We start from the raw sequence: 27,117 nt of genomic DNA on the forward strand, positions 1-27,117 counted from the left end.
CTCATTCCCTTTGGAGAAATGGGATTAAAAAAGGAATGTGAAGACTTTACCTGAGTTTGAGATTAAAACATGTCCTCGCCTTGATTTCTACCAAATATCTCAGTCTTTGACTGCCTAAGCTGCTGTAATGGATAGAAAATGCGACGCCGTGCTGCTATTAACATTGGCTGTGTCTGTGTGTGGCCTTGTTATGGAAGGTAAGTGTATCTCTTCACATGTGGTATCTTAGCTCTATCCGTTATGTCAGGAAAAAGATGCTAAAACTATTTAAAAAGAGGAAGCCAACCCGAATGCCACCAAATATTATTAACATTAATCATATTTGATATAGATTCATCAGAAGGTTACAGTGTGGTACTATATTTCATGATTTTCGACTTGCTAATAAAAAAAAATAGAAAAAAGTCCTGGGACAACAAAATCATTACATCGTCACAAGGATCGTATAATATTCTCGAAAGACATGGTAAAGTAATAATTGACACTGTTTTACTGTACGTATGCCAATGAGTCGATTAAGAGTAGACCGAGCTCCATTAAAGACGGTAATAGGGTATTAAGCTACTTAATCTAGTGAGAAAAATACCTAATTATCCAGCTAGCTTACTTCAACGCCTACGGTTCATTTAAAAAAAAAAAAAAAAAAAAAATATATATATATATATATATATATATATATATATATATATATATATAATCAACGACACATTTAAACTGGAGATATTAGGACAGTTTGAATACTGATTGACAAATTAACCTTCGTCGACGTACTTTGGAAATAAGGTTCAAGACATCAGGTCATAAAAGATTATATAGGTGCTTATTCAGACGCAGAAAACTATAGACACGTTACGAGTATAGGTCGTATACCTCATGGCCGGCGGAACCGTGGGGGCCGCGGGGGCCGTGGGGATTCGCGCCCCCATTTTTTTTTTGCACCATACAAAGGAATACATAAGGTGTCATCACTTTGGGCTCCCACACTTTTTTTTTTTAAACCCGGAAGTACGTAAGTGGCAAAGTGGCACTTAATAGAAACAGATAGAGATCTTGAAGTGTGAGGTGAGCGCGGTAAGGTTATGCTTTAAACTGAAGACCTTTATTTTTTATTGTTTAGGTATTTTTTTTTTGTTTAGCTGAGGTCCTTTTTTTGTGCTTTGTTTTTTTACTTGTTAGCTCATGAATCTCGGAAGTGGGCCCCTACACTTTTGAGAACGCTCCGCCGGCTCTGTACCTAACTTTAAAATAAGAGGTAAATTGTATTGTAAGTACATTGTACGCCAACATAAAAGAAATATAAGAGCTTTGCGGTACAAGCGGGTATTATGTACTTTACAAGGCAGGAAAGTTACAAACAACCGATATTCAGAAACGAAGAACTCCCATTGACGGTTTATATTTGCTGAAATGTTCCTTTTACCCGGAATGGAAGGTAATTCATTGGTTTTAACTTAATCTTTAATGCCCTAGCCATATTCTATAAATACGTTAAATTTCGGAATCTTTATTTCCTTTGTAGAATCCCTGTCAAATAAAATCAAATTACAGGCGAGTTAGAAGGACAAGCCAAAAGTCAACGTTTCCACTGTCGTGGCTTAGCCATTTCATTTCTATTAATATCACCAGTGAGAAACACTGCCCCCAAAGTTCGAGGATTGAAAGGTGGCGACATCCGGCTGCCATGTAACTTTGAAGGAGAGCCTGAAGCTGTAATCTGGGTCAAGGAGAGTAGCTCACGTGAAGAGTCGAGGACGACCAAAGCACGATTCATCTATGGCATTTTTAAGAGCTGGGAGAAAGGGTTTGACATCGACAAGAACTTTAGTCTCGTTATTACGGACTTGGAGGTGGCAGATGAGGGTCTCTACCTTTGTCAGGTGCTTTTGACGAATTCGGAGGATTTTGAGCTCTCCACACTTTTGACAGTTACATGTAAGTGATATTTGGCTGAAACGGTAGGAGAAGGTATCGTTTATTCTGCAAAATTAATAAAGCTTCCATGAAATCCTTTTCAAATCCGTGCACAAGAACATGAGCTTTGTTTGAAGTCTCACAATAATTTACACCTTATTCTGAGGAATTTAGTTTCTAAAGTGTTATGCTTTATTTAGGCCTTGGAAATAAAAATATGCGAAGGAGCTGACACAACTATTAGAATATTTCCGCAGCATTGTAGCATGTTTCATCATACCAGCAATCATGGTTACTAGAGTGATATACTAAAACTACTCTCTAAAACACTATTCATCATAGATAAGATTTTGAAACAGACAAAGGCAGACTTTATACACTGTATACTAGTAGGTTTTTATGCCCATTTATTACTCTCGCACGCAAGACATGCATATAGGTCATTCGATGTGTGGGGTTTTTTTGTTTTGTTATGAGGATCATTAAAATGATATTGTTGTTTATTCTGAAGCTTCATTATTCCAAACACAAATATTTCCTGTAGGTAGAGGTTCGTTTATTCGAAAATAAAGAGGTAATTGTTGATACCAACATAGGAGTATAATTGAAGCCTTTTTTTTTGCAAAAACCTTTAAATCCATATTTGCCAAATGGAGATATTTGCGATTAAGAAAAATAAAGAGAAAAATGAGAAAAATTGTGCTTCTTTTGACCATACCTTCAAAAATGTACCTTTATAGGTAATGACCAATATATCATTTAAAAGGTAATTATTATTTTGTACGTCATGACAGGGACCGTATTTCAAAATCTTCAAAAAATGACATCGGTGTTTGCAATCAAACTCTTCAATTCGTTACTCCGAGAATACGTCTGTTCAAATGAAATTGGTTTCTAATTGCGAAGCTTCCTTTATTCGAATTTAGTGTAATTTGTCACTAAATGGTATGTTTCTTTTACTTTCGGAGCTACAAGTCGCACAGTGTATTCAGTTTTTGACGAATCATCGAATAAAAGGGAGGATAAAGGGCAGGAATTTGTGCAGCTGATGAACGAGTTGTCAGTGTACAATATTACGGACTTTTCGACTTGCGTGTTTGATGTACATGTAGGACTGCGAAGTATGTGGCCTTTTTTCTTTCTTTTGTTTAGAGCGGGTTTAAGAAGCCACGTAAATCAATTTTTCCGAATTTTCAATATCACGCGACGACGGCGCAATCAGCTCAGTGATGTCATCTTTACAGTTGTAATTGCAAGATCATAATCACGCCGAATCTCCATAGACTTTTGGAGAAAATTTCCTTCGCATATATCAGCGGTACTTTGATGAATTCATGTTCTTATATGACGCTAGATCTAACTTTATACGCCTGCATCTTTTACTTGCGTGCCTAACTGAAGTAGGTTCACGGCTGGCACCAAATTCGGCGTATTGGACTATATGCTGCAACCTGACTGCCATTATTGCCGATGCAGAAATAAAACTTGTTGATTGTGTGGGTTATTCTGCAACATAATTGTTTTCATTAAAGGCAAATCACAGACAAAAGTATGCATTAGTTTTCAACAATTTACGCTTCCATTCCACTTGTTTCCGCTTGCAGAATCAAGTCGATTAGGCCCATTTTGTAGGTTTTATTGTTTTGCCTCGCATAGTGCTTCCAGATATCGCACCATTCGTCACGGTAGGTCCAAACGACGGCAAAAGGCTACCTTAAATAGGGTGAACACGTTCGAGACATCTGCAACCGGTAACCTCGGGGATGCGCATGCGCACTACTTTATGAATGATTCCATGCTTCACAGTCCACTATTGAACGTGCCAATCGTTATCTCCCTGTTAACGAGATTTTACAGACGTTCATACTCTTAATGTAACACAGAATGCAATTCACCTTCACCTTTTTAACCTATTTGAATATAAATATTCATTGCTATTGCTAGCCAGTTGTCAGCGCTCATTGGCCAAGCAACAAAGTTTACATAACGTTCTCGTTTCAGTACACGTTTTCTGCTTTGTCCGTGTTATTTGTTGTGGTAAATACAAGGAAAGAAATAATAGTGCGTTAGAACACACGCTCTCAACAACGTACCAAAACCGAGCCAGAGGAGCGCTCGAACGCTCCAAAAGTTTACATGCCGTACCTTACCGTAACGTACCATACCAATCTAATACAATGCTGGACTTCACTACCAGTGTTGTTGCCGTTCGATGCACAACAACCCCCACGCCAGTATTTCATCGATTTGGATAACGCAGTCTGTCATTTCCCAAAACACAATCTATCATACAGAACTCCATGCGACAAAGACAAAATTTTAATTAGGTATTTTGCAACTAATTTTCTCTTTCCCCCTAGCGATGGCATCGGACCATACAATCAAGGAATGCGTTGATAAGACTCAGTCCCGTCAGAATGGGTGTACATACCAAATTACTATGCCTAGCACTGCCTCCTTTAATCTTACGTGTGTTGTGAGTGGATTCAAGCCCAACATTTCCATGCTATGGACTGAGGAATCTGGAAAGAGACTGAATTCCGTGGTTTCAAGACAGAAAATGTTATCTGACAGCACATACGAGAGAAGTGAAACGATATCCATTTCAACCGAACAAGGAAAGGAGCAAACCTTCATGTGTATAGCTACTGGTGACTCGCTGAATGGAACATCGACCAAGGAAATCATTCTTCTGCCCATATCAGGTTGTGCAAAAAGTTGCCCTTTTTCTTAGCAATAACAAATTTGTGCTTTTGTCTGCACTACCGTAAGATTCATGGAAAAGAGGTAAAATATTATAATGAATTTGGATTTTGAGTTGTCACCACATTATATCTGAGTCGATAACTTCATGTGTAAACATTTTGTAAATGAAAAAAAAAAAAAACACCTTACGGCTTTCCAGTGAGTTTCTCTAAACGATGTGATAATGGTTGTTATGTTAAATGGGCGTAACCAAGAAATACAATAATTCGTTGCACAATCCATTAACTTAGACATATAACATGCTGCAGTAACATGTCATGTTAAATACTATTTCATTTGTTTTTTAATAAACAATGTAACGAAAGGATTACATGCTTTTATTGTGTCTAGACCAACTTTCAGGAAAACGTGATAATGTCAGTTTCATCGTTGGACTAATCATTGGTGTATCCGTGGTTGTATCCATCCTCTTCTCACTTGTTGGAAAGTTTCTTCAAAAGTATCATCCGCACTTCCTACCAAGAAAAGGTGTCGATATTTTGTTTCATTAATCATTCATTCATTTGTTTTAGTCCAGGATAAGCTCCATAGAAAGTGCACCTAACCATGTTTGTTTGTTTGTTTGTTTGTTTTTACATATGAAGACCTTGTTTGCAAAAGGGGCTAGATCCATTTTTTATGAAAATTGAGTTATTGGCATCACTGCTCAGAACTCATTTTGAGTTAGTTACAGTGAAAATTTAAAGTCCAGACAACCGTTTGAATAGAAATTATTGCAAAATTAGATCTAAATTTTCCATACACTTGTGTACAAATTCTCACGAACAAACCAATTTTTCTCCAAAGTACTAAAAGTGGATCTAGCCTCTTTTGCAAATAAACTCTTCATATTATACAATGTTTTTTGATGGTTTCTTGTCAATTCGAGGGTGCTGATTCCAAATCCGATTGATGCCTTTTGCGTAACCTTGAGCATATTTGGCAAACTGCAAAAATCCAGAATGGCCGCCAGATATGCTAATTTGGCCATGATAATCCCAGTTATGTCAATTTCATGACCAATCATTCCATCAAAGTTTTTCAAATTTTTGTTCCTTGAGTAATTCTACTTGCACATGCAAGAAACGTTTTATTTGAAGAGGTACATTTAGTATTTCAAGCTTATTTTCATTCAAAATGGCAGCCACTCCTGTACTCATGTGCTATATGATATGATGTGTATGATGTTTTGTAGTTTTATTGGAGTAGAGGCAAACCAGCCGTCACAGTATTTTTATATAGTTCTGCTTGTTTTGACAAATGTGGAATATGTTCTTATCTTGCATGATATATTATATCGGACAATGCTCAACTTATTGATTTGCATACTTATGATATTTTCCCACTCAATTCTATCACGCGTGCAAATGCTTTACTCTGTAACCGTCTGAATGTTTGAATTTGTATGTATATATTTTATGTGATATTATACGCAATTTAGCCCTCGGGCTACGAGATGTGATATGAATAAATAAACCTTTCAATAAATAAGATAAATGAATGGCAAAAATATGCATAGAAATAGAAGACGAATTTTCAGTCACATACCTACGCTTTTATCGAGTTTTACATGTGCAATGCAAATGTGATGAGTGCCACTTGCAAAACAAGCAAACAAACAAGTAAACAAACAGAAAATTTATTCTTTTGAATAGGCTTATTATATTCTTCTTCATGCAAAACTTCAAAATGGATGCCAGTCATATCCCCCTGCACAATATGAACGGCAAAGTGTACATGGAAATAAACATTTTTTTTTCTGTCACTCAGGTACACTATTTATCAATTCGTGTGCTGATTATAAATCAGAAGGTTGTTAGTAACATAAGCTGTTTTATTTTCTGATGCAAACATCCAAATTTGTTACCTCAATCTGAATTTTACCATAGGAATTTGGAAAAATCCACCAAAGCTTGAATTGACGCCAACATCGAGATTGTTTATCAGGAATTATTAGATATGAACATTTGATACTTACTTGCCTTGAGATATTCAACATCATAATATTCACTCTTATTTCCTGAATTAAAAAGCTGAATCCCAGATGATGACATAAATGAAATTTCCAATTTCCTGTCCTGTCCTGTTCTACATTATCTAAAAGCGATATTATACAAACTTTTCAGTCCCCTCATTCGAGAAAGAACATGGGGCAGGGGAAAGTGGAAAAAAAGGGACCACCTCACTTCCTGTCGTCAAATCTCTGAAATGAAAACAATGCCCCAAAGTTTTTCATGTTAACCCAGATGAGCTATAATATATGGTAGATGAATTTTACAACCATTTTTTTTTTTTGCGGAGTGAATGTGTTTGCGCATATGATGTTAGGGAGACTATGAGTTCTGTACAGTGCTGCCTCATTCTGAAAGCAGTGCTATAACAACTTCACACTGCTTGTCTTTAATCTTCAGCACTTGCAGATTCAGGATTGCTGTGGGTAACCAGACCAGCTGTGTTAGGACTCTGAATGATGGCCTCTTTAATGATGGCTGTAAACTAATTCCACTAGAGCTCTTTCAACATATACATGGTGACATAACATTCCGTTTAGGTAGAAAGTTTGCAGATGAACTTACCTTTACGTCTCATAGAAAGTCCATGGATGACATCAGTCGAGTACTGACCCATCTCAAGACAATAGAAGAGTGGCTTCACCTTCTGGAGACTTTGCCCCTACCTTTATAAGATTATCATCAGACCCATGCCTTCCATCTTAGTAACCATCTTGCCGACGCTATGTTCAAGGTATCCCTCTGTGGCAAGCCTTCCAAGCATAGGCTAAAAGGTCTACCCTCCCTCACTGGCACTCGATCACTCTCCCTCACGCTGGAAGGAAAGGATGGCAAGTGTCACCAGTGCCGTCAACCCATACCCTGACCTTCCAAACACGATAGCATGGAGACATTTTATGAAGCGTTTTGTTTGACAAATTTGCCTGACCAATTTACTCTAAGCCAATCAGATGCAAGGATTATCGTAGCTTATAACACTTTGTCAAAAAGAAAAGCTCTGACATGCCTGACATGAATGGCTACTGAACAACCTGCCATCAACGCGTCTAAAATCCCATAAGCCCAGATTTCCCTCACGTAACTTGAAAGCTTTGACCCCAAAACAGGTTGGTGCAGATACTGGTTTTATGTCATCTCTGATACCACCCAAATTCCCTCAACTGCCTCTGGCCTGGCAACAAAGCCTTAGGGCTTCAACGGGTCGTGATCAAGCAAGTCTTCATGTCCTCATTCTGTTTCTATGGCAAATCGCCCTCTGACCCCTGAGGAAGTGCTGAACATCACCAGGTGTACTTGGTACTTGGTACTTGGTTGAGGTCCTCCTGAATACTCCTACTGGAGTTTTGACTGGAGGTGCCGGAGGGTGGACATTTAAACAATTATTCCATTAAATAACATCTCCTTAAATTTAGCAGAATCCGTTTGTGTGATTACGGAAGAAGGAAGTTCATTCCATGCTTTAATTGTGCGGGGAAAAAATGAGTTTCTGTGGACTTCCAGTCTGGAGGATGGTACTTCAAACTGATAAGAATGTCCGCGTCTACTTCGGATAAGCTTGGGTTTAGTGTGTGATAAATAATCAATATCCAATCTATTATTCAACATTTTGTGAAAACAAGTCAGGCGATGTGCTTCTCGTCTTGTTTGGAGTGACTTCCATCCAAGGGAGTTCAGGAGTTGAGTGACGCTAGATTCCTTGATGTAGGTGTTGGTGACAAAACGTGCAGCTTGTCTCTGGATTCTCTCGATGGATGAAATATTTTTGTCAGTGTAAGGATCCCATGCGGCAACAGCGTATTCCAAGTGTGGTCTTACTAAGGTAGAATATAATTTTTGCTTGACAGTGGATGAACAATGATGAAAATTACGCCGGAGGAAGTTCAATACACTCGCAGCTTTAGAGGTTGAGTAGTGAGTATGGCAATTCCAGCGTAGGTCGTTTTGGATTTTGATGCCTAAGTACTTGATCTCCCTAGTTCCTTGGAGGGTAACACCACTGATGTTGTAGGATGCTTTACCTGGAGACCTCTGTCTAGTGACTCGCATAAATTCACATTTGGTAGGATTAAACTGCATGCCCCATCTGTGAGACCATTTGACCATTACGTCGAGGTCCTTTTGGAGATTATTCATGTCATTCGGTGATTTAATTGGGCGATATAATAAACAATCATCGGCGAAGAGCCTAGTGGTACTGGAGACTTCTTTCTGGATGTCATTAATATACAGTAAAAACAGATGAGGGCCAAGCACTGTACCTTGTGGCGTACCACTCAAGACTGAATACCATTCAGAGCTCTTCCCATTTACACATACACGTTGGACACGCTTGGTAAGGAAATTTGTAATCCATCGCAAAATGTTAGAGCGAACTCCATAAAAATTCAACTTCTGGATTAGTTTTTTGTGTGGGATGACATCATAAGCTTTTGAGAGATCCAGTGCAAGAACATCTGTTGGGATGTTACTATCCAAGTTCTTTGCGAGGTCATTCACAGTGAGTACAAGCTGTGACTCGCAGGATCTGTGCTTCCGAAACGCATGTTGGTTGTCGGAGAGAATGTTTTGTTCACTTAAATGATTCATTAATTGACTGTCGATTATATGTTCTAAAAGTTTGCAGCGTGTGCAGGTGAGAGAAATTGGACGATAATTTGCAGGGTCAGTGGTAGAGCCCTTTTTGAAAAGGGGGGCAACATTAGCACTTTTCCAGTCAAGCGGGAGTTCCCCTGAGTCAAGGGACTGTTGAAAGATGAACTGTAAAACAGGAGCCAATTCATCAGCAGCTATCTTAAGGGCTTGGTTCTGAATTTGATCAGGACCGATGGCTTTTGATGTATTAATATTAAGCAGCAGTTTACGTACACCGTCAACACTGATCTTAATAGGTGGCATTTCGGGAAAAAAAACTAGTTTGTAACTCAGGCAAAGGAGAACAGTCATCTTCAGCTTCAGTAGAGAAGACGCTCTGGAAATGAGCGGCAAAAGTTTCTGCTTTCTCCTGATCAGTTGTAATCAAAACATCATTAACTTTAAATGTCTGGATACCTGTATTATCTGTTCGTCTAGATTTAATATATCTCCAAAATTCCTTGGGCCGATCATCTTCAAGGATTGAAGAGACATACTGTCTGTGAGCAGTGCGTATGGCACGATCGACTTGCTTCCGTACCGAAATGAATTTATCCCAATCAGACTTAATACCACTTTTCTTAGCACGAATATAAAATTTTTCTTTTTTACTACAAAGGCGTTTCAATTTAGACGAAAACCATGGAGGACGAGGTCGTCCCTTGGTAAACTTATGAGGAACATTATCTAATACAATATTGTTTAGGGAATTCTTGAACCAGGTCCAGTTCTCATCGACAGAACGAGTATCAGGTTTCATTTTGAAAAAGTCCTGCCCAAATTCCTTGGCCGACTTTACGAAATCTTCACTATTCACTTTCCTCCACAAGAAGATTTTACGTTGTGGTTTCGTTGGAAGTTCAATTTTAGTGAGCAGTTTGGCCAGGACAATAAAATGATCACTTATTCCAGCACGAGGGGAAACCTCTGGAATTAAATCAGGATGAGAGGTTAATAAAAGATCCAAAGTGTTTTCAGTCCAGGTAGTGTAATCATGTCGTGTAGAAAACGAAACAATTGTGGTTGCAATTAAAGCAATTGCAGGACTAATATGCATCTTTAGCCTGAGAATTCTGCAAATTTGGGGCTTATGTCGCCTGCTGCCAGACATCCAATTAAAGGGTTCATTGAAGACAATACAAATGACAGTTTTATTGTAAGACAAGACTGAATGAGATCATGATGTAAAAGTGTATAATTATTATCATCACCTGGGAACTGTGAGAGAACTGAAAGAGATATATCATATTGCTTCTTGGTTGATGTTTAATGAATAGTTTGTACGGTATTGCGTTTGGACAGTTTTGTTTATGCCTTCACCGGTTTTTGTTGTTGTTTTAATTCAAGAGGAAAATCAAGTTTGCTCGATAATATCAAGGCGGTACTTCTAAATTATATCATATCAAAGTGATAGAGGTGATGATCCACTTCAAACTCGCCTCATGACTCCTCCCTCCCCCCTCCCAACTACTTGCTGGAAAAAAAAATCTACAATGTAAAGGGTTCTTAGTTATGTCATTAATGTCCGATGTACTTTTGTCTGCAACCACTATCTCTGCACTTACTGCATAGGACTTTTCTGTACTTTGTTAATATGGTTTTAGGGGAATGCATATCAGAAGCTTTGCTTTCTAGCTTCCCCTCCATTTTCAACATTATTTGATAAATACTTTGCATGTAGGCTTCTTGATATATTATGTTAGTATTACATTTTTTATTCAACCTGCATGTAAAATATGATGGTATATATTGATTTCTTGCGAGACGTTTTCTGAACTTATATTCGTTGTCAAGACAAAATGAAATATACAAGAAATTGTGTTAAACATCGTAAGGTATAAGTCATTTATACATGTAGGCCCTCTATATGGTAAGTGATACCCAACATATTTGTATTACACATGCGACACTTCATGACAACGCCGATAGGTACGGGACTGGAAATACAGTAAATTAAATTTTGTTATATCTTTCCATGTATATGTTTTGCCATTCATATAGTACATAAGCATAGGAATGGCGGCCATTTTGAATAAAAAAATGAGCTTTAAATATTAAATTAATCCTATATAAAATGAAAATTATCTTGCAAATGCAGATGGAGTAACTCTAGGAACAGAAATGTACAAAGTTTGGTTGAATAATTGGTAATGAAAAGCACATTATTGTGTTTATCACGGCCGACTTAGCATACCTGGCGGCCATTTTGGAATTTTGCATTTTGCCGAAATGCTCATGGTTACGCGAGTGGAATCAATCGGATTTGGAATCAGCACCTTCGAATTCACTAAAAAACATCATCAAAACAAAAACAAAAAAAAACATTGTATATTATATCAAAAAACAAGGTTGGGTGCCTTCAAACCTGGACTATATGTATTTGTTTTATGCTTCGTTTTCGAACCCTCCAGATAGCTCTCTCTCTCTCTCTCTCTCTCTACGTATTTTCATATCCGAAAGTATCAACTTGCATTTTTCGTTAGTTTATGTTCAATAACAGACCATCGAAACTACGATTGTATATTCACATGTGTTATCAGTGTCAGGCAAGACACCGACACACACACACACACACACACACACACACACACACACACACACAAATGCGTCTGTGTGCTTATGCATTTACTATGTTATATTGTGTGAACTTGAATCACAAAATCAGCAAAAAGTCGCACGACCCGATTTCATAATATGACTTCAGACAGTGAAAGGGGTCCTCCCAGTCAATCTTAATTTGTTTGCACTTTCTGATAGAGCAATAATGTTGTACCTTACTGAAAAACAAAAGTTTATAAAACAAATGAGACAACTGTGATCTTTATTGGTTTTCTAGAACGTGTTTAAGTGGATTTTACTAAAACACATATAGTAGAGACCCCTTCTGTCCCTGTCTGTATTTCGTAAATATTTGAGCGCATAGGGACATCATCACTATGTGTTATGCGCTATATAAGAACTGTCAATCATTATTATTATTATTATTATTATTACATTCTTCTAAACGCATGCACTTTCAACTTAAATAATTTTTGGGAAAACGAAGAAACTGCTTTGGAAAGTAGTATAATTCATATGGATAGATATAGGCTTATCTATTAAGTGTCTCAAAATCTAGCTCATTCTGATATAATAATAATAATAATGATAAAAAATGATAATGATAATAATATAGGTTTTCCCCGCCAAGTTCGTACTTTTGTTAGTCCATTTGATAAAAGGTTCATTCAATGTAGCAAAAAACAAAAACAAAAACAAAAACCATCGTCACTGCATGTTCTGTCATTCAAAATTGCAACTTGTTCATTCAATTAAGCATTTCGATCAATGAAATTCGCACATGTGCCTTTCGATTCGTAAAACGGGCATTCAGTTGGTACGTGCTCTTCAGTCATTCAAATTCGCCAGCACTGGCGGAAAATGGTACTTCAGTCATTCAATTCCTCGTATGGGCACGCGAATTCCAAATATGTTCATTCAAATTTGTATAATGTTATTTATATTTTGAAACGTGAGAACCGTGATTTATACGTATCTAAATATGAATTTTTGTTTCAATGATAATACTATAGGATTTCCCCGCCAAGTTCGTACTATGTGTTAGAACTGATTGATTGTGTATTTATATGTTTTTACCTGAACTGTGGAAATAAACTGAAACTGAAACTGATTAACTGATCAATTAAGCATTTCGATCAATGAAATTCGCACATGTGCCTTTCGATTCGTAAAACGGGCATTCAGTTGGTATGTGCTCTTCAGTCATTCAAAGTCGCCAGCACTGGCGGAAAATGGTACTTCAGTCATTCAGTTCCTCAGGGGTACAGGGGTATCTCTCAAGAAGACAGGGAAAGAATCATAGAAGCATTTGATTGTAATAACCTTGACAAATTGATGGCTAGAGCTGATCCAAGAACTTTATTCTTAATGATTAACGCAATATAGCACCAACCAAATGAAAATAATGAAACATGAGATGAAAGGAATCACGATGTAAATTGAAACCTCTTCCCAATTAATATCAAAACAAATGCTGTCGAACATTATAAACACATACACATATTTTTTAAAGTATTGCTGCAAATGTCATATCAGAATGAAGAATAAATAAGAAGTATGAACTGTTAAGGTGCTTGCAAACAATACCCATGATGAATGAAAATGGGGAACAAAAAGTAATAAAACCATTAACGTATCTGCATTATTGACTGCAGTAAATGCGAAATTAGATACCCAAGAATGAATTCGAATGAACGAGCGCAGTGTATACGTGATCATGTGACTATATCATGCTAAATTGAATGAACGATTTGCGAAATGGTGCTTGTCTTACGAATTTGAACTGAAAAAAAGTGCTGATTCGAATGATGTTAAAGGTAATTTGAAAGATCCAAAATGAATTGGAATGAAAAGGTTATAAAATTGAAATACCGAACATGTCATCTAGGCTAAACGATGCTAAATGGAATGCACAAATTAAGAATTGGACTGAGAAAAAAAAATGCGAAATTGGTAGGGAAAACCTATAATAATGATAATAATAGTGATAATAATAACAATAATAACAATAGTAATAATAATAATAATATCATAATGATAATGATAATACTACAGTGCTTCTACAATATAGTGCAAATCACCACCGTAGTGTTTGTATGCGCTATAAGGAAGGGGGATGAAAATGGAAGAAAAAAATAATATGATACGGTAATTGTAATTCTTATGGTGTTTTACGACCGTCATGCTTGTTTTTTCCTAATCATCTCGGGAGTATGCATATTCCGTCCCTCATTTAAACAGGTTAGGAGAGATAATAAATTCATATCATATCAAAAGTCATTATAAAGCTTCGAAACTGTTCTTCCTGCCCTTTACAAAGTTCTGTCTGGTGATTTGTATTTTGTGATGCAGGGTCAAATGGGTAACAGAATGTATCATATGTATTATATTGCGTAAATATATATGCGAAGAGTTTGTGAACGATTCAGGGAAAAACATATTCTAGGCTAATGTACAGCAGAGCGTAATATTCATTGACCTTGGGCGCACGGAGCGTTTTTCGTGCGCCCAAGGTACGTGAACCACCCCGTGTGCCCAAGGTAAATGAATGTAATATATATAATATTTATGCATATGTACATAATATCATACCACCTTATGATGTTGCAGTTTTTTTATGTTCTATTTCACAGGATGCGGCTGGAATCCATGTTGGCGGAGACCAGAGCGAGTTGATGAAGAAGAAACATTAATGCTGGGTATGGAGAAGTTTGTAATGAATACAACGTTTTCTTTGCTTCTTTAATTATTCTTAGCCATTAAACATGTACATGTCTTTACGTTTCACATTGTAATTCATAATAAATTGTGATTCAAGTACGGTCTCGTGCTTCCATAAAATAAATGAACATTCCCACGAGCAGTTGCGTATTCTTTTTTTTTCCCCGAAGAGAATTGGCATGTATCCGCCTAGAGTCGAATTATTTATAATGAAGAACACAAAAGATTAATACGCAAATGATTACAAGTGCAAAAGAACATCAAATTGCTTACATAAAATTATAAATTATGCCTGATTCTCACCACTAAAGTTCGGTAACTAATTGTAGAATCCACATTAAAAAAAAAGTTTGGAATAAGTTGCAGTTTTATACAAATAAAAATAGGGTTACTCAGGCTTGCTTTGGAATAGTTGGAATGAAAACGTGTACAAATTTATCAAAAAAAAAATGATGCGCTAGGTGACACTGACTTCATAATAAAAATAATACTTATAACGATAATAATAATATTGTATACTTTTATAGCTCAACAGTCCATCAAAAGATGCTCATGGATAGCACTTTTAGGCAAGGTTAGGAGAAGAGAGAAAGAAAGAAAGAAAGAAAGAAAGAAAGAAAGAAAGAAAGAAAGAAGACGGAAGGGAATTATGTGACATCCTCACTTTTTTGTTTCCTACAACATACAGGAGCGGATCCAGGAATTCTGTAAAGGGGGGGGGGGGACGTGACTAATATTTCTGGTGCCACTTCCGGGTTTCATTCCATTTTTTTTCTTTTTATTGTCTTTGTTTTTAACGAAAATTAAAGGGGGGGGGGGCTGCGCCGGTTGCGCCCCCCTTTGGATCCGCCACTGACATACATGTATCAAACAGATATGTTTTTAGGGATGTTTTAAATGATTCCACAGAGGATGACTGGCGAACAGTGACAAGGATATTTTCCAAACTTTTGGTCCAATGTGGGAGAAAGAACGAGTTTCCCATGAATGCTTAACCTTAGGTTTCTGAAATGAAAAGGAAGTAGATGATCGAAGTCTGCGAGGAGGGTTATAACAAGATAAAGAATAAATTCTGGAGATACTCAGGTGCAGTTGAGTGAACCACATGATACATAAGAAGAGCAAATTTGAAAATAATTCGCTTTTCAACAGAAAGACAATGAAGAGAATGTAACACTGGTGTAATGTGAGCAGTTTTCCTTCTTTAGGTCGGTAATCTTGCGGCAGAGTTTTGAAGACGTTGTAGAGCGTTGATTTGTTGTTGTGAAATGCCGTCAAACAAAGAGTTACAATAATCTATACGAGAGGAAATAAGAGCATGAATAAGCTGTTCCGCTGCCGTTTTAGTGAGATATTTCCGATTAAAACCAAGATTACGCAACTGAAATCTAACAGATTCCATTGTACGGCAATTCATTTTTGTTTCCGTAAAGTTTCTGGTCTTCTTGGTCTAAGTTTGTGAAGAAACGCAATATCAATAATTGTACATGATAATGTTAAAATGAACAATAATCATTGCATGAATACAATTACGCCTAGGGTACATATCTGAATCATAATTTCATGAAAAGAAAGGGATAGTCGTGAAGTGATAAAGGCCTGGTAATGGAAAAATGGGGAGGAATAACCAGTTCACTTTAATGCCTCGTTTTGTTGTGTATGCATACATACGATACATACGATAGGTATGCAGAGTATGCGTTATTATTCAGTATATTTCAATATTTAATGAGTTTTTGTCTTGGTTTTGCTTTCCATTAGCACCGCTCTCACCATCACTTACGAAGGAAAAAGTACAGCAAATCAAAGAAGAGCTGAAGGCGTATTACCTGTTTTCACGACGCAAGGTCACTGTGGATCCGCTAAACTTTATGGATAGTGTTAACTTGGATGCCATTTACACAAATCTGAGTCTATTAGACCTAGGTGACATGCGCAAAGCTTCACCTATAACGTACGAAGACCTTGTAATCAATGATGGAAGTTCAAACCTTTCAAAGCGCCTTTTGATCCAGGGTGAAGGTGGCGTAGGTAAAACAACGCTGTGCTCTAAGATAGCCTGGGACTGGTGCCAGGGACGGATTCTCCAGGATCTTGACATGGTGCTCGTAATACCTCTTCGAGATGTGACCGACGGTAAAAGTATAGGCAGTATAGTGCAAACTTATTTATCTGACTCAAATATAGCAACACAGGATCAAATAGACGGATATATCTCGAACAATTTGAATAGAATTCTTATTGTGTTTGATGGATTCGACGAGTTTAACGGGAAAATCGAAGAAAAAAGCAGCAGTGAAGTCATTCGAATCTTAGGACTAGAGCAATATAAGTCTTGCAAGGTAATTGTGACCACAAGGCCATGGAGAAGACATGAATTTACCGCTGCCAAAAGCCTTGCAGAAGCTTACACATTTATCAGAGTTGACGGATTTAACAAGGACAATTTATCAGTTTATATCGAGAAATACTTTATGATAAGACAGAAGGATACTCTGGCAGAAGACCTGATCATTTTCATGGAGGAAAATGATGTAATTCAGTCGAACATGGCTCCGTTTCCTATCTACTGTGCAATGCTCTGCCTAATGTGGGAAGAATTCAGTAAAGAGAGACGAAAGGAACTGACAAAAATGCAAACTTTCTCTGAGATTTTTGGAGAAATGATCAACTTCCTGGAAGAACACTACGCGTCAAAAGCATGTCAAAATGTAAGGAGTCAGAACGCCCTTGATCATTTAAAGGAAGCGGATAGGGCAATTCAGGACATAAGTGAGATAGCATTGACCGGTTTATTGCAAAACAATATGATATTTCAGGAAGACCAATTTAGAGAGTGTCCTGATACTTTGGAAATATGCTGCAGAGTCGGGGTTTTGACGATAGAAAGAGATGTCATCAACAGGGGGCGTCGGCGCAATGTCAATACTCAATCCCTCTTTTTATCAACCGTTTCGTTTCCCCACAAATTGTTCCAAGAATATATTGCAAGAGTATACATTGAAAATATGTACACCAATAATCACGCCGACTACAGCCAACTGAAAAACAAACTCCTTGCCAAGTTTGAGCAATTCCGCTACCTGCTGTACTTCATCTCAACTCTACGAAATGAGATTCATCTTGATATTATCGAAGGATTGACAAAATGTGCCCACCAGTATTTCTGCGTTGATGTTGCATTTGAATGTCACACTGATGAGGCAGCTAAAGCAGTGGGAGAACGATGGGATAAATACAGAATGTCTCCTGATATGTCAGAACATACAAAGTCAGGAGTTGTCTTCATGGTGCACTGTAACCAAGCGGTGAGTTGCTCATTGGTTTCCAAATCGGGAAAAAAATGTTCGAAACAATATGCTGAAGATGTATGTGTGTGTGTCCTAGCGTGTGTCCGTTTGTCTGTGTGCGCACGTCAGAGAATTTTAAATCCTCACCCTCTTTTGCGGAGAAAAATCAAACTCTTTCATGTTATTATGAGGCCAGTTTGAGGCGTAACGCAATAATGCGTATTCAGTATTGTACTTGTATTTAGGGCTCATAGAACAGTGTTGATGGAGTCAAACCCAAGACACTCAGTAATGACTCGTATAGTAGAGACAAGACATTCGCCCTCCCTTCTCAACTATTTCTCGGCATTACGTCAATAAAGATATAAATATTGAAAGTATCACAATTACTCATTTGCCTTGATCCCTGGATTTTTAGCATTCCACTCTTAGTGATCATCACTGGTCAAACTGTCAATATTCTCTCCCATTAGCGATCGTTACATATCGACCGTTCCAACTGCGGAAGAACTTTGTTACTTGACCTGGCGGAAGGAATGAGTTCCAGCACTGTGCTGAGCGAAGTAACGATGGACTTGTTTAACTCAAAATTTGAAAGTGACTTCTACAAGACCGTAGCAGACAAGGCTTCGACCTGTCAGGTAAGATCTTCAACAACAGCTACATCACATGTGCCTTTGCCAGGAATGTGTGTCACAGTGTATCACAAAACCAACAAAAACTCGGACCCCTTGGTTGTACGTGAGGACTGAAAAAAAAGGAAAAGGTGAAAGAGGTCAACCAAGGAAATATTGAGTTTTCATATTTTCTGAAACATCTATTCTTGATCTACATTATTCTTAAAGTTTAATATCATAAAAGGAACTGAAGAGTATTTTGTCAACAGTTTTTCTGCAACTCTTCTTTTTGTATGTGGTTAGGCATTTATTAGAGACCTCTTTTCATTTCTAAAAAAAAATGCACACTCTTCAGTTTCAACTCTTATGATATTTGAAAGGATAATTCTTTGAAAGTTGGCATTATTTATTCACAGAATATTTTAATATAGAGCATGCTAAATTTCTGTTTAATTTGGTAAACATTCTTTTGATGTTGCTCCGGTGGTCTACATCCTGTCTCCGCTTATGCTCTGTTAGTTGTTCTGTTTTATTTTTTTTTTTTGCCCATTCATCGCACAGCTATCGCAGTTTGGCAAAGAATAAGATCTTGAATTGACATTGTACTTAAAATAATGTTATGTTAAAATAATGCATTTGAATTGAATTATATATCATTTTAAAGCGTAGAGTCTGCTCTTTTAGAATCTGGCCTTTGCTATAATCCATGTCTGGCGGTATTTCCACGGTGTTATAGGAAATAAACATTTCACTGCCTAAAATAACATCTCATGCATGGGATCAAAGGTCAAGGGTCAAACGTCCGGCTAAATTCTAAAATTATGTTATCTAATGCAAATTTTACACTACTTTCTCGATACTTTATATATAGCTCGATGCATACACTTGATTAAACGCCATTCACCCTTTATGCGCTACGGTGTAAGCCCCCGTTCGCCACATTATCTTAAAATTATAACCTAGGCATGCATTGTTAAAACATTATGTTTTTCAGATCCATGTAACTTTTTTAAAGATGTTTATTGCGCTTGACATGCAACAAGTTAAATTTAAAAGAAAATGCTGAGATATGCTTTGATGTAAATTCAATGACAAGACTTTGAGCATGTTTTTTTTTTTCAAATCACAGTGGCTTCTATTATTTTTGTCAAGGCATGATTTTCGTACACAGAAATCAAGATCAAGTGATAATTTCTAGTATTGTCGTGAATAGTGGATTGCACCTGGAAATAATCATTTACAAAAGGTTGCAGATTGAGGGGTCACAAAACATAAGGGGTCAAGGTTAAAACGAAAAACGCAAAATTTTCGGATATTTTCTATAAATTGAAATAATTTTGCCATCCAAATGAAATTCTCGTTCAAGGAATGTATTACAAAGCACCCGACATGTTTGTGATCGTTCAAATCTTTCGAACGCCCCATTTAATTTTTTGTTCATTTTTTTCTTGTGCCAACCATGTGAAACTGTCGTCTCACATTGTTGAAGTGTACTGTAGACCTACAGTATGAAAAGAATCATACAATGATGGCAAAGAGACAATATCAGTCGCCATTGCGACATTTCTAGTTTCCTCATGTTATGTTTGCCAGATAATTTTGTTGGTTGTTGTGGGGATGTTTCGTTTTTCTGCAGATACAAGATCTTGCATTGACCATAAGTTACTGGAATGACAATCTTCAATATAAGTCCTCAATGGGAAAATATTTGGCACGTTGGGTTTGCACAATGCCATGTCTTTCGACCTTCAGTGTGAGATGCCACAACTTGCCCAATGGTTTCTTCTCAGCAGCAGCCGACATGGCGCAATCCTGCCAGGTATTTCACTTTTACTTTGTTTATATATAACAAAACATTTTTTTTTTCATCAGACATTTCCCTTATTGAAGAAAATCACCACTTTGTACAACGCACACTCACTTTGTACAAGGTGTCTGAAATAATATATTTCATTTTATAACACTTCAACCTCATGGTGTAATTATTTCTTTTTGTTTATTAATAGAATCGGTTTCGGCAATTGTTCCATCAATCAACTAATATGTGTGTCATATCTTTGTGTGTGAGCACACGCTTTAAGGAAATAGTGCTTAAGGGGTTTATGGTTATAGAAATGTGTGAGAAAAAATATCTAGAAGTGTTTCGGGATGATGACTAAAGTAAAAAAAAAATCACAAACACAACTTTAAAGGCATGAACATTTATATGTGGATATGTTGTTTTGTCAGCTCTCAGCAGAACCATTCTATGATCACGTTTTCTTATTAAAGTAACATACAGAAGCCATAAAGGACTGTGCATCAAGAGATATCATCACATAGGCCGACATTATACATTCAAGGCAAAGTTTATTTCATCTTTCAACAAAAAATATGTATATATTTCACTTCCTTTGGTAGAGAAAAAGATAAATAGAACATTGTCATGTAAACTGCAGTGGTCGAAAATACAGATGCATCAAAATACCCAAAGTACAATTTGAGGGACCACTAAAAAAGGCAGAAGTGGTAGAGTATTACCTGACCCTGCATAAAAAAGAAAGAAAACAAAACAAGTCGCCAAAGTCACAAACATGGATATCATTTATTATTATTATTTTTTTTATCATTATCATCATTTTCGTTATGATTGTTATTATCATTGTTTTATTCCGGAAATAGAGAATCTATGAAGATGTGCAACACTTTTCTAACATGTAAGAGACTGCGTTGCTGTGGTTACAGCGTATTATTATTGCTGCAGTAAATCAGGGCATATTTTTTTTTTTTTTTGTGATCGAGCTACTTCCGCATTTTAGAGCAATGATCATGAAATTTAGCCCGCACATTGATCTTTGCCAAAAATGTTCCAGTCATATGATTGAATATGTCAAACATTGCTTTGCCATGGCAACGACATATTAGTACAGGTGAACGAAAGATTTTAGTGATCGCAAATGGTGTCTCTTTTTTTTCAATGAAAATGCTTGAGCTTGACTCACACAGTAGTATCAGGGTAAAGAAAAAAAAACTCAAACTCAACTAATTTGGAAATTGAATTGCTATTCGAAGTTCATATTATGATATTCTAAATACAAAACATTACATGAAATTTAAAATGTTATGGATTGAAGAATTACCTTTTTTTCAAGCAAAATGTCCAAGAACTTTGGTGCCCACAATGCCGGAGTAAAGCCTTTTTTCGAATGTGTTGGATATCATGAAATTAAAGCAGGACAAAATAGAGTATAGATTATGAATCGATTTTTTGAGCAATGCTCATGCAAATTTGGTTCACATACTGTTCTTTGGAAATAGGGGATCAGCACACATGTTCGAATTTGTTGTAAACTCCGTTGCCATGGTAACGGCACATATTCTCCTTTGCTCTGCCGTTTTCATCGCTGGTCAGACTGAAGCTGGTCAGCTTCCTCCTGTCATGAGCACGTAGCCGCTACATGGCGCTAAAGCCAATATGCCTATCGCGAATCGTGCTAGGTTTAGGGTTAGGACAAGAGTTAAATGAATACTGTACAACATACATAAACACTGCGTAGCACGGAGACAAATATCTTGAAATCACCATCAGTCACTTACAAATGACATGGACCTTGGCAAAGAAATAAGGGGGGGGGGGGTGTTTCTTGGGTTTTGTCAAACAGTATTAGACTAACATACTCTGAAACTGCACTTTGGTTTCAAATTGATTTGGCCTTAAAATAATCACTCCCACAATAATAGGCTTTCCGGGCCAATCTCACAATTTTGTCATTTAAGTTCCTTTTCCGAGCATTCAATATTACGCCTTTCATCCTGGTTTTTCCGAAGCAGCAATGATAGAAATGAGCGACAAAGAGAGATAGAGAGAGAGAAAAAAAAAAAGGAAATGAAAACAGGGTAGTCGAATTCCATATCCAACAAATGTTTTGTTTTGCTTTCGCTTTTAGATTTTTTTTTAATCATTTCCTGCAGATCTGCGAACTTCTGATCGTGATCGATTCGGGTCGTATTTCAGAGTCAGAAGCAACAGCAGCAGCCGAATTTCTGTGTCATTTGCCACATCTTAGACGTGCCCGTATCACATGCGAAGACCTACCCAGGACATTCTTCACGACAATTAACTCACAGACCTCAACCTGTAAAGAACAAGTAAGATGTTTCGACTAGTTTAACATGAGCTGTGAATAATAATGAATTTGCTTCATGAAAATAAGAGTTTATACAGAAGGAAACTGGATGGGGGTTATGTTGCCATATTAATAGTGTATGCCGTCCGGCGCTCTCACCAGTCACTTAGCGCCTTTTTCTTTTCGCAACCACTGTAAATAATTATAATTTATTCTGATTATTCATTATGCCCAGCAACAAATGTCCCTTTCTCCTTTCCAAGAATGGGAGTCATTCGTTAAATTTTTATTTGGCAGGACCAAAACCTGTGCAACGACTAATGGTAAAGTTTATTGTAAACTAAAGTACGGCGATCGCAGTTGGAACATTGCGTCACTTCAGATGACCCTTCGTCAAGTGCCCGGATCGGGAGTATTTTTTTTTTTTACGGAGTTAATAGACTTTCTCATACTCTTCGATTGTAATGACCGTTTTTCGCGGCACAAATCGTCGCCCCTGGAACAGGCAACAAATTGTGCAGGAGACTGACGGCACAAATTATCGCCCCTGCACAATTGGTCGCCTGGCGAAAATTTGTGCAGAAGTCTGAAGGCACAAATTGTCACCTGCCCTCGAAGTATTTTAAGGGGGTAATATCATTCTTGACATTGGCATTGGAACACAAACACATAACTTACATGGCTGTGTGTCATCAGCATACTGCAGCTGAAAGCTTGCGATTCAATGATGTCTTGAACTGGTGTTGTGTAACACAGAGGAGTGGACCAATCGCTGATCCCTGCGCTACTCCACACGTTCTAATGGTACACAGGAGGATGCATGTTGTCCTAATACCACATATGCTGTCATTGATTTCCTGTACATTATCAACTAATCATCAACATTAATTACCCTGTCAGTATCATTAAAAAGCAGGCAGTTTGCCTCGGTTCTAATATAGCTTCAAGGGATGATGTAGTATTGTTGAAGATGAGGATTTTTTGGGAATTGAACTTTTTGCAAGATACTAAGAAAACACATGGAAGTTCAACAAAGCGATCGTAATAAATGGCGGGTCCCATCTTTCATTAGTATTGCTTTGTTTTGGAGATATCAGCCTTTTCAAATACCTGTTTCCATCAAATATCCTGTGCCCATGTCCAAGCCCTTTTGTGCTCTCCAATGTCCTATAATAGGACCGTCTACTGGCCTACAAATACAATACAGCAAAAAAGAGTCATTCAATCGTTCATTTGTCAGTCAATTTCATATAAGAGAGTTTGTGTGTTTGTGTTTGTGTGTGTGAGAGAGAGAGAGAGAGCAAAAGAACAAACGAAATACGATTATTTCGACAATTACGTATATGTTTTTTGAAAACGTTCGTACAATTGTCTTTGTTGTTGTTATTGTTGTTGTTATTGTTCTTATCACCGTCTACATGCTACAGATTGAGGGCATCATCATCAATGATAAACCATTACGCCAGTTGCCAAGTGACAAACATGAAAGCACTTCCCAACAGGTATGAATTTAATTCTTAATCATCTTTTTTTTCTGCTCTTTTTTTTTTGCTTTGTACTGTTTTCCTACTTGTTACATAATAATTGATAGATACAGTATGAACTGAGATTGATATGTGATACCTGGTCTCAGGGTAAAGATCACAAAGAGCGAGACTCTCAGAGCTGCAACTAAGAGGAATGTTGCGACGGAAAAAAAAATATGTCAACATCGTTTACATCATTGGCTTCTTCAGATAAAGCATGTCAATATTTTACGATTATTAAATATGTATTGATCTATTTCCTATGAGTACTCTTGTTTATCATGCTAACATTTTTGGTTTGTCACATTAATTCCCTCCTTCGAGTGGAGAAATGAAATAAACTGAAAACGAAACTTTCCAACTGTGTTTTGGATTTCAGTTTTAAAATTCTAAGGTGTCTGAACTCTAATAGAATTAAGAAGAAACTTTTTTTTTCAGGGTTACAATTATAATTGAAGAGTTTTATTGCCAAAACGAGCTATTAAACCTCATTCCTGTTAAGTTGAGATATTTGTGATTAAAGCTGCTAAAAGCAAAATGGAATATTAAGGTAATACCGGATATCTTTAATCATAAATTCTAGATATACCTCGTTATACTTCAAGTTAAGTATCACTGGAAAGGTCTAATTTTGATTTATTTTATGATGGTCATACTTTGAAATGTTAAGAAATAGCACTCGGGTAATTTCGCAATAAATTTATTAAATACACCAAATGCACATGCCGATATTAATTGGAACTAACTGCATGTTTGTTTGTTTGTTTTTTTTTTCCTGAAATAAACGTATTATTCTGCTTTCTTTTTTCTTTAAAGAATGACTTCATAAAAAGCGCTGATCGTACAGGCTTTCCACCATTGGAACTTTCTACAACGCACGATCACTCAACTGTCACCGAGGATGTTGAAGATCACGATGCTGATTCAAAAATTTCCTCGGAAAACCGTCAAACATGTTTTTATACAGCTATAAGACTCGACGATGATGAATAAAGCTATGTTGGATGCTCACCAGGGAATAAAAAAAAATCCCAAGGCTTAAAATAAACGCACGAGAACAAGACATAATGCTTGACTGTGGATAAAGCAAACATTAAGAACCAAATCAAAAATGTTGTGTGATATAATGTTGTTCCACTGATAATGTATTGTGTCATGATACGAATATTATTTTTGATCAATTGATAACCGCGACAGCAAAAGTGACCCGCTACAATAAAAAGATCCAAAAGTCAGGGGTGCCGATATTCTGCAAATGGCATGATATTATTGCCTTTTCTCCCACTTCAATTTCATTTATATCACAACTTATAACAGAAGTCGGTTTCGGAGATATCTATGATTTTATGAGAGCATGTCTAGTGGTCTGTAAATATCAGCGTTCGAGAAAGCCACCTTTTAAGTTGTCCTTCCGACGCAATCGTGATGAAGGGGATAAGACAGATTTCCACTCGTGACAATAGAAGGTATGCTCCTAGCCTCTTCGGCAATTGTCATTGAAGCTTAGCGCCAGTGGTCAATAATCAGGATGCCATCATGCACTGACCAAATAAGATCACGCACTTATTGGTAGGGGCGTAGTTTATCTGCGGCGCTAAATCCAAATCGTCTGACACGTTCATGTTCCGTTGAGAGTCGGAAAATCATGGCTCAGAAAAAAAAAATATTTTCCTTTGACCATTTAGCTTCGAAATGTTAACATATAATCGAGAAAACACTCAACTATACAATTTTGTCAAGAACAGAGAAATTAGTCCATTGTGACTGTTGTTGGTGATCCTACTTCAAACTCATTTTTTTTTCGGCTTCGCCATCAGCGACATTCGGATCCTTTTGTTGTTGCGGGTTTACAATATTCTAATCAAGTTTAGCTGCATGGTATCATAAAACTAGCAATCACAAATGCGTGTCACTTAATATTAAGGAACGTGACGGATGTCTCCCGCACATAAGATTGTGTTTTCTTCTTTTTTTCTTTCTTAGAAAACCACACAAAAAAACACAACAAAAGATGGAATTAGTTTATTCCTCAAAAGGAACATGAATTTATCGACTACAAATCACGATGAAAGAAATTTCACTTATGTATTTACTTAGATTACCTCTGGTTTCAAATATTTTGTTTTTCTTTTATCTTTTTTTTTTAGATTCCCTGGAAATTGGTAAAGGGGGTAGGAATTCCTTAGAGTGCCCGTTTTTTATAGACGAAGATGGAAAAGAGGAAGATGAAAAACGAAAGTAAGACCCAATTTTGTCATACTCCCACTCCTCGGTTAATCCACTCACGACTCTACATAACCATTGCATTAAACTTTGTAATTTGTTGATTGAGGTCTTTTCTCTGGTTGTGACACTATTATTATTTTTAAAAAAATCGTAATTTGGAGATTTCCCCCGTGCTCTTGGAACTCCAAAGTGGGAAATGTTGTCCATCTGTATAAATGATATTGTTTCCATCGATAATGAATTTGGTGAACATGTTGCCATGCGATGAAGAAGATGATAATGTCAACAATTGAAACATAATTTTCTTACCCGTAACTCTAACAGCCATACAGTAGTTCAACACTCAAGAATCATAAAGCCCATGCACGAGTTATACGGTGAATCAGATTCTACAAGTTAAGTAAGTAAGGCTCAACAAGGGTACGTGTGTCATTTTCAGATAAATATAGTGCTTTTATCGGTGACTTACAATATGTACCTCATGAGGCCTTCCTACCTTGTTTAAAATAAAAAAATTAGGAAAGGAAGGGAATGAAGAAACCAAGACCCCTTCAACTAGAGGGAATTGAATAATCGCTGGGCAGTCCGTGAAATTTCATGAGGAAGGGGTTGCTCCTTTTTTTTTTCTTCTTCTTCATCTGGTAGGGGAGGGGGATGTTCCCGCCCGTAATGAATTGACGCCCATGTCTAAATCCGTATTTTTGTTTTTTTTTTCTGTTTTTTGTTTGTTTTACCATACAATATTATTATTTTTGTTTCTTGTATGGTTCATT

At 37.0% G+C, this 27,117-nt stretch overlaps 2 protein-coding genes across 2 annotated transcripts; both read left to right on the forward strand.

Annotated features, from left to right (window-relative positions):
- Positions 1-1,652: 1,652 nt before the first annotated feature.
- On the forward strand, positions 1,653-18,301 carry LOC139744889 (NACHT, LRR and PYD domains-containing protein 3-like). Its single transcript, XM_071655303.1, has 6 exons — positions 1,653-1,932; positions 4,272-4,616; positions 5,008-5,145; positions 14,492-14,557; positions 16,341-17,924; positions 18,288-18,301. Exons 2-6 carry the CDS (start codon positions 4,274-4,276, stop codon positions 18,299-18,301), a joined length of 2,145 nt encoding a protein of 714 aa, XP_071511404.1. The 5' UTR covers positions 1,653-1,932; positions 4,272-4,273.
- Positions 18,302-18,347: 46 nt separating this feature from the next.
- On the forward strand, positions 18,348-25,145 carry LOC139744352 (uncharacterized). Its single transcript, XM_071654797.1, has 5 exons — positions 18,348-18,510; positions 20,123-20,305; positions 22,438-22,614; positions 24,020-24,094; positions 24,935-25,145. Exons 1-5 carry the CDS (start codon positions 18,406-18,408, stop codon positions 25,109-25,111), a joined length of 717 nt encoding a protein of 238 aa, XP_071510898.1. The 5' UTR covers positions 18,348-18,405; the 3' UTR covers positions 25,112-25,145.
- Positions 25,146-27,117: the final 1,972 nt, after the last annotated feature.

The sequence above is a fragment of the Diadema antillarum genome, unplaced genomic scaffold (assembly GCF_040938485.1).
Source record: "Diadema antillarum isolate AM-2024a unplaced genomic scaffold, OU_Dant_1.0 scf00000035, whole genome shotgun sequence".
In the NCBI taxonomy this organism is placed as follows: Eukaryota; Metazoa; Echinodermata; class Echinoidea; order Diadematoida; family Diadematidae; genus Diadema; species Diadema antillarum.

Excerpts from the sequence above, each read along its gene's own strand:
- LOC139744889 (XM_071655303.1), top strand. The coding sequence starts at position 4,274 with ATGGCATCGGACCATACAATCAAGGAATGCGTTGATAAGACTCAGTCC. Across the intron at positions 5,146-14,491 it reads GCACTTCCTACCAAGAAAAG|GATGCGGCTGGAATCCATGT; the intron begins GTGTCGATATTT and ends TCTATTTCACAG. Across the intron at positions 14,558-16,340 it reads AGAAGAAACATTAATGCTGG|CACCGCTCTCACCATCACTT; the intron begins GTATGGAGAAGT and ends GCTTTCCATTAG.
- LOC139744352 (XM_071654797.1), top strand. The coding sequence starts at position 18,406 with ATGAGTTCCAGCACTGTGCTGAGCGAAGTAACGATGGACTTGTTTAAC. Across the intron at positions 18,511-20,122 it reads ACAAGGCTTCGACCTGTCAG|ATACAAGATCTTGCATTGAC; the intron begins GTAAGATCTTCA and ends GTTTTTCTGCAG. Across the intron at positions 24,095-24,934 it reads ATGAAAGCACTTCCCAACAG|AATGACTTCATAAAAAGCGC; the intron begins GTATGAATTTAA and ends TTTTCTTTAAAG.